This window comes from Diaphorina citri, unplaced genomic scaffold (assembly GCF_000475195.1).
Source record: "Diaphorina citri unplaced genomic scaffold, Diaci psyllid genome assembly version 1.1 scaffold3681, whole genome shotgun sequence".
Taxonomy (NCBI): Eukaryota; Metazoa; Arthropoda; class Insecta; order Hemiptera; family Psyllidae; genus Diaphorina; species Diaphorina citri.
The window spans coordinates 8,373-16,536 of NW_007381081.1; the positions used below are offsets into that span (position 1 = coordinate 8,373).

Genomic DNA, 8,164 nt, shown 5'->3' on the forward strand with positions numbered 1-8,164 from the left:
TGTTCCAAGAACAAACCTTATCTGTTTAGGAAAAAGTCTGACCCAGATGGGAATCAAACCCACAATGGGCACAATAAAAATAACTTGAAACATGTGAAACCCCTTGGGTGTGTACCAGGCTATGGAGCCAGCACAAAAACTTACCCTTGAGCAAAACACTGCCGGAAGTCTTTCCCTGCATATGAGTGAGGATGTTGGTGGGGGTGTGAATGAGGAGGTAGCTGATGAGCATGAGGATTCTGAGACCACCGGGACTGACTAGGTCGTGGGTGAGCATGTGGGTGAGGGTGGGGGGCGTGACTTTGAGGTAGATGGCGGGAGTAGGGGGTGACATTGCGTGAGTTGTGATGCAGATGTGGGTTGCGACCCTGTTGATTCATCTCTGTTGAGTAGGAACAGAAACACACCAGTAGTTAGTTGATTGATTCAATTGAATAAGTTGTTGGCAACTTGCCAATTTTAGTAGGTACCTACCTACAGGCCTACACACACTTGGTAAAATCTTTTCTTATCCTGTAGGAAGGAAAATATCTAATGTAATCAGCAGCAGTTTTTTTTTTTAAGAATAAATAACAGAAATTGAGAGAGAAAAAAAAATCAAGTAAGGAATTACCTAGGTAGGCTATGCTAATCAGACTTATCTACAAAACTAAAGATAACTTCCAACATGTGCAGTGTAAATGGCCTTGAGATGAACCAAGACTAAAACCCAAGCTAAATCAAGTAGGTAAGTACCTACTACCTACCTACCGACCTATACTATCATTGAGATTATAGTGAGGCCTTGAATGATCTGCTGATATTACCATGTGTGGAAGTCCTACTAGTAACAAGTTCAAAGTTAGCTTTAGGATTCACAGTTTTCAAAAGAGAATAAGTAGGTTAAAGTGTCAAATACACTGGCAATAATGTTGCACAAGTTGGCTTGTAAGTACAAGAGACTTGCTATGTTTTTACCCGCAGAAAGGTATGGGCCTCTTGCAGAAGCAACTTGGACAATATGTATTGCAAGTGGACAATTAGGTTAAGGAAGAAGTTCAAAGTTAACTTGGGTAGAATTCAAATTTTTAAGAGAAAAGCTTAGAGTGAGGAAGGCAGTGAATTAAATGGTTAAGAGAGTTTTGAAGGAAGGGAAGGCCTGTTCCATGAAATAATTATGACATCACATTCTACACTCCACATTCACACAAAAAATTCAACATGTGTGGTGAAAACTGAAAAATGGGGAGTGGAGAGTTTTGACACTCATGGGATAGGCCACAAGCAAGTTGTGCTATTTATAATGAGTACTTCATGGCACAGGCTCAATGAAAAGATCTATACGATTGGGAGGTAGGTACCTACCTGAATGAGACTTTAGATTCAAGCCATAGATCTATACTCAATACTTATCTCAAAAATGAAATGGGTGTTTATGAAACAAACAAGTTTCATGGGTATTTTTAGATAAGGACTTGTGATGCAAACAGTTTGATCCATAAGAAACTAATATAATATCTACAGGCTCTACAGCCACATAAAACACATTATGCAAGATGAGAAGAAAAAAATCATTCTTATTCACAGAGTCAAACTAACTTACCCTGATGATTTCCAATACAAATAGAAACAGGAACCTTACAATACTAATTTTGTACTTTAAAATTTACAATAACTTAAGAAAAATTAACAAAAAGTTAAAATTAAAAACTAACAAAATAAGGCATTGCAATATAAAACTTCATTAACAAAAGAATCAAGGACTTGGCAACCTTCATGCCCAATGCTTTATTCTAACACAATACATTCACCATTTTATTATTTTTTTATAGTAAAGGTGAGACAAAAATGTGAGGAAGAAAATTTGGTTAACAAATAAATTAATATAAGCAACTTAGTTCATAATGATTATAATAATTAAAATTATAATGGAAAAGATTTCTTCATTTGATTAAATAACTTGTCCTGAAACACTTATTTCAAAACTATCAATCATTAGTCCCCACACTGTTCACTAGTAGGTAGGTAGGTATTCACAATGAAAATCAATAGAGTGGAATATTACTTCCTTTACTATAAGCACTCCTTTTGAACTAGATTTGGACTGTTCTTTTTTCTGAAAGCTTCTAGTTTAGAGGGCATTAGAAAACGAAAAAGATGTGGAAATTTTTTTATTGAGTTGATTGGAGAAAAAAGTAAAAATTTAACTGGAAAAGATGGATTTATTTTTCTCCAATGCAATGCCTATACAAATCCATCCACTATCCATCATCGGATCATCTGTTCACTTTTGTTTACATCATCTGTTTTCCGACAAAAACATTTCGTGTAATAAATACTCAAGGACAAGAAAATTTCCCATAAAGCTCAAGGTGAGGGGAGTTATTCTTCCGGGCGTGTTCTTAAAAAAAAAAAAAAAAAAAAAAAAAAAAAAAATATGGAGGTAGGTAGGTACCTACCTGAATCAGACTTTAGATTCAAGCCATAGATCTATACTCAATACTTATCTCAAAAATGAAATGGGTGTTTATGAAACAAACAAACAAGTTTCATGGGTATTTTTAGATAAGAACTTGTGATGCAAACAGTTTGATCCATAAGAAACTAATATAATATCTACAGGCTCTACAGCCACATAAAACACATTATGCAAGATGAGAAGAAAAAAATCATTCTTATTCACAGAGTCAAACTAACTTACCCTGATGATTTCCAATACAAATAGAAACAGGAACCTTACAATACTAATTTTGTACTTTAAAATTTACAATAACTTAAGAAAAATTAACAAAAAGTTAAAATTAAAAACTAACAAAATAAGGCATTGCAATATAAAACTTCATTAACAAAAGAATCAAGGACTTGGCAACCTTCATGCCCAATGCTTTATTCTAACACAATACATTCACCATTTTATTATTTTTTTATAGTAAAGGTGAGACAAAAATGTGAGGAAGAAAATTTGGTTAACAAATAAATTAATATAAGCAACTTAGTTCATAATGATTAACAAAAGAATCAAGGACTTGGCAACCTTCATGCCCAATGCTTTATTCTAACACAATACATTCACCATTTTAATTTTTTTATAGTAAAGGTGAGACAAAAATGTGAGGAAGAAAATTTGGTTAACAAATAAATTAATATAAGCAACTTAGTTCATAATGATTATAATAATTAAAATTATAATGGAAAAGATTTCTTCATTTGATTAAATAACTTGTCCTGAAACACATTATTTCAAAACTATCAATCATTAGTCCCCAGACTGTTCACTAGTAGGTAGTTAGGTAGGTAGGTATTCAGTATTCACAATGAAAATCAATAGAGTGGAATATTACTTCCTTTACTATAAGCACTCCTTTTGAATTAGATTTGGACTGTTCTTTTTTCTGAAAGCTTCTAGTTTAGAGGGCATTAGAAAACGAAAAAGATGTGGAAAATTTTTATTGAGTTGATTGGAGAAAAAAGTAAAAATTTAACTGGAATGGATTTATTTTTCTCCAATGCCTATCCAAATCCATCCACTATCCATCATCTGTTCACTTTTGTTTACATCATCTGTTTTCCGATAAAAACATTTCGTGTAATAAATACTCAATGACAAGAAAATTTCCCATAAACCTCAAGGTGAGGGGGGTTATTCTTTCGGGCGTGTTCTTAAAAAAAAAAAAAAAAAAAAAAAAAAAAAAATCTGAAGGAGAAGTAGAACGTAATTTTTTCATTTTTCATTAGCTGTTTTGCAGTACCTACGTGATGCATTTGTAAGTTATGATTGTTCCACTTTTGGAAAGTTAAAGAGAAAGTTTATGAAGGTGAGACCATATTTTGGTGTTCAAAAGTGATTTGGTGAGTTAGAATACATCTTATTTCATTATTTATAGTGCCCTCAACAGCTTGGTTTCCAAAATATGAAGACTTCTACCCATCGGGAAATGGCGTCCTATTGTGCTGAGTTGTGAAACATCTGCTCCGAGTCAAATCAAGGAAGCCATCTTCTGAAATCTTCTCCTTGCGTTGAGTATTAATATCCAGTGTCATATTTTCAGTCATCACAATGGATTCCTACTACATGTAGCGTTAACTGAATTCTCGACAGTTAGTTGTAAGGGCACTCATAGACTGATAGTTTATAAGTTGAAAAGAGTGAAGGGCACAGTGCTGTGTGCTTCCCCACATCAAATTCTGTTCCTGTTAGTCTTGTCATGACAAATTCAAAACATTCAAGAGTAGAGATGGTTGTTCCAAAAGAAGCAAATAAAATGAGGCATCTTAAAAGTCCAAATAGTGAAAGCCAGTGCCAGAGACCAACACGATCAGCTAGGGAAAGTCCACACTCTCATCATTCTCTGTCTAATAGAAGTTCCCCCATCAAAATCAACAATCCAATGAATAGTCATAGATCCAGAGAGTCTTATAGTCAATCTCCTTCTCCAACTTTTGGTATATTCTATGCTGGTGCTAAATTTAGTGAACCACCAGCACCTCATTTCTTACCGAAACCTCCCTGCTCATGGACGTACACCAATGGATGCCATCCCGTCCGAGAAACACAAGCTCTCCGAATGTTATTGAAAGTCGAAGCCTGAAAAACAATAATATCAACCTTCTTCAAAATTTTCTTTAGAATTTCAATCAATGAAATATTTTATTTTACTTTTTAAGACATTGCTTGAGCAGTATAATTAAATCACATCTGTTCACTACTCTTCAGTGCTAATGTAGCTGTTTGTCCATATCATAGTTTTTACTACAAAAATATATAAAAAATAAACCAAAAAAAATCAGTAAAGATTGTGTTATTCAGCCTGCTAAGCATGAAATTGTACTACTGGCAGGAAGATAATAGTGAACTTGTGTGGCTTAAGTATATTGATCAAGCATTCAATGAATTAGACATAGTATTCATCATTACATTTACCTCATTAGTCATCATCCCTTATATCTTTCATACCCCACACATTTCTTTTGCAAATTTTCAGTTCTTTCAAATTATTTTATAATAGCTTTGTTTATTTTGTCATAAATGTGAAGTATGGTTTATTTGCTTCTATAAATACCATTGAACCCACCTTAAATTTCACAAAACAAACTTTTTGTCAAATATATAAGAATGATTACTAAACTACCCTCATCAATGCACACATGATTGAATATTCATTGTTTGAAATCTTGTAAGATTTGGCAAAGAGGCTAGAATACAACACACATCTAATGGATTAACATAACTTCTTAATATTTTTCCTAAAGGGAGAAATTACATGATTCCATGAGATGTGCAACATGTTTATGACAAATAAGTAAAGATTTAAGATAAATTGTTTGAAGAGATAGTTTGTAAAACTTATTAGCATGTAAGATTGATTTACATTCATGGACATTTATCTAAACTTTACCACTCATTTCCATCAAGTGCCATGCTTGTAAATTTGGAATACTTCAAGTGAGTTGTTGGATTGCTAAAAGTTCCATATGCTTCTCGTTCTCGTAATAAACAAATGATCTTATCCTCACTTTAGTTATGTAGCAATCATGTTTGTTAGAAAATTTAGATAAGTGTCCTTATTTATCTAAACTTTCCTACTCATTTCCATCAAGTGCCATGCTTGTAAATTTGGAATACTTCAAGTGAGTTGTTGGATTGCTAAAAGTTCCATATACTTCTCGTTCTCGTAATAAACAAATGATCTTATCCTCACTTTAGTTATGTAGCAATCATGTTTGTTAGAAAATTTAGATAAGTGTCCTTGAGTGTTACCCCCCACAAATTTTATTTTTAATTGCTTATTTAATATTATTTTTCTTTGTTTGTTTTTTGTTGAAAGTTTATTCATTGACTTGTCCTACCTATTTTTTTTTTTTTTACATACTCTACCAACTCTTTAAAGAGTTGATATGTTTTTCCAATGTACCTACATCTAAAACCATAGGATCAAAAATCATATGGATGCATGAAGGCAAGACTGAGAAGTGAATCAACTCTCTTCAATATAAATGATCATGAATGTTCACAGAGCACATTTCCTGTATATGAAAGCCTAAGAAAAGATGGTTCAATATTTTTTTTTTTTCTTTTTTTTTGCAACTAAGAAGAAGAAATACCCAAGGAAAGAGGGTGACACATTTGAAATACATAAATAAAAGTATGACAAATAGAAGAGATCTATATGGAAGAGTGTTTCAAATTGAAAGCTCAGTAGTTTCATCTTAGTCTTACTTATGACAGTGAATGTGCTCATGTGTACTGGAAGATTTTCCTCTACAATTCGAAAGAAATTTTATATTAGATTTAAACAAAAATCCATAATTGTGATTTAGATAGGGTATTTTTATTATAATTAGTATTAGGATTGGTTTAGAATTTTATTTTATTTTTGGTTAATGTTAGTGTTTCAGAGACTTTGGGTGTTTTTATTTTGGTATAATTATATTTTCTTCTTTTTGTTTTTAATGTTAGTACCTGCTGTTTGATAATGTGATTTTTCCCCCTTTTGAAATTGAGAATTTGTGCTGCTATCTTCCTGTGATGGATTTCTTCTGTAACAAATGATAAGTTTTGAGCTGAGAAATCAAAGCTGTTGGACCTACTTATGTGTACAGTAGACAGATCAGTAAAGAGTTCAAAGGGATTCAAAATTATTCTCAACACTTTTCATGCTCAAAGAAATACATTAATCTACTATCATCTGAATATTGCATCTCTCTCTGATTTGTAAAAAAAATATCTTGCCATTGAACAAACTGTTAGTAAAAATAAAAACCCATTATGTACCTACTTAAACAGGTCTCTCTTCTAAAGTGTAATTCTTGAAGAGTAGAGAAATAATCTCATCATAAAAGACAAGAGACAGGTAGGTACTCCATCCAATCATTTACCTGATAATATTGTTGAAATGATAATGAATTTGAGATAGCATGATTTTTTTCTTATCACTTTTAGTTCATTTTATCATCTGTTGAAATTTTTACACTGTGCTTTGCATTTCCCTCTTCTTGTGTATATTGAGTAGAAATTGATAAACAACACAAGAATAGTTGAGTAAAGTGGAAATGAAACTAAAGAGACAATTCCTACCTCTTATCCATTCTCACAAGATATCTTATCCTTGACTTGATCAATTGTCAAGCTTGACATATTGTGCCATGGGATCAGAACTCTTGAAATTTGTTGGAGATTTGAGGAGAAATGAACTATTTGTGCAAGGAGTTTCTAGTCATATATTGGAGAACATAGTCCTTATTATTTATTATTCATTGTCCACTCTTCTAGTTTGTTGAAAAAATTCTTTCTCACTTCTCTTCGGTTTCTTATAAGTGAGTAGTTGACTTAAGAATCTTCCCTCTTCAATCAGATGATTTATTTTAGTGCACCCCTTTTATTTCAGTTGCATATCTACATTGTGCATACCAAGGAGAGTTATTGCTCTTATTGAGAACAATAACTCAATCAACTCCTTGGCACAAATTACTTCTTAAATAAACTAGAAGGCTGGATTGAAATACCATTTAAGTCAGCCTTGAATATCATTGCTATATTATAATAATACATCCCTACTCTTTTTTGTACACACATTCTAGTATTCAACTGAACTGAAAGTGTTGCCTAGTTACAACTTGGTACTACAATGTACCTACCAAGTTAGAACTTGATAACTTTGTACTTCTGTACAATATCACCTTATTTGAAATGATATTTTTCATCCAATATTCTGAGTTTTTTACATTTGATGTTCCTACACTGAATAGTACATAATTATGTACCAAGTTAGAACTTGATAACTTTGTACTTCTGTATAATATCACCTTATTTGAAATGATATTTTTCATCCAATATTCTGAGTTTTTTACATTTGATGTTCCTACACTGAATAGTACATAATTATTATACTCTGTCCTTAACTAGGCATCAAATTAACAGGATAGATTCATAATTTTGTGTTAGATTATAAAAAGACAAATTTTGTACATAATCGAATTTTGTGTTGCATTTTTTGATGTATGTTTTCTTGACTTTTTTATTAAAAAATAATAATTGATGAAAAATCAATATTAAGTTATATCTAAATTAACCTGACATTAACTTAAATTGATTTTATTTTACCCATCTGAAATTTTTAGTACCTAATCTAACAATAATTACTATAGTGCTTTTCTCCCCTCCTTGTCTTTTTACTATCTATAGTAA

At 32.0% G+C, this 8,164-nt stretch overlaps 2 protein-coding genes across 2 annotated transcripts; one reads left to right on the forward strand and one right to left on the reverse strand.

The window, feature by feature from the left end:
* On the reverse strand, positions 1–2,694 carry LOC103520487 (uncharacterized histidine-rich protein DDB_G0274557). The gene is made up of 2 exons (XM_008485583.3): positions 2,681–2,694; positions 1–382 (listed from the first exon to the last, which is right to left on the reverse strand). The coding sequence occupies exon 2, from the start codon at positions 378–380 to the stop codon at positions 141–143; it is 240 nt and encodes a 79-aa protein (XP_008483805.1). The 5' UTR covers positions 381–382; positions 2,681–2,694; the 3' UTR covers positions 1–140.
* A 1,520-nt stretch (positions 2,695–4,214) lies between these two features.
* On the forward strand, positions 4,215–4,568 carry LOC103520489 (proline-rich nuclear receptor coactivator 2-like). The gene has a single exon (XM_008485585.1). It carries the CDS (start codon positions 4,215–4,217, stop codon positions 4,566–4,568), a length of 354 nt encoding a protein of 117 aa, XP_008483807.1.
* The last annotated feature ends 3,596 nt before the right edge of the window (positions 4,569–8,164 follow it).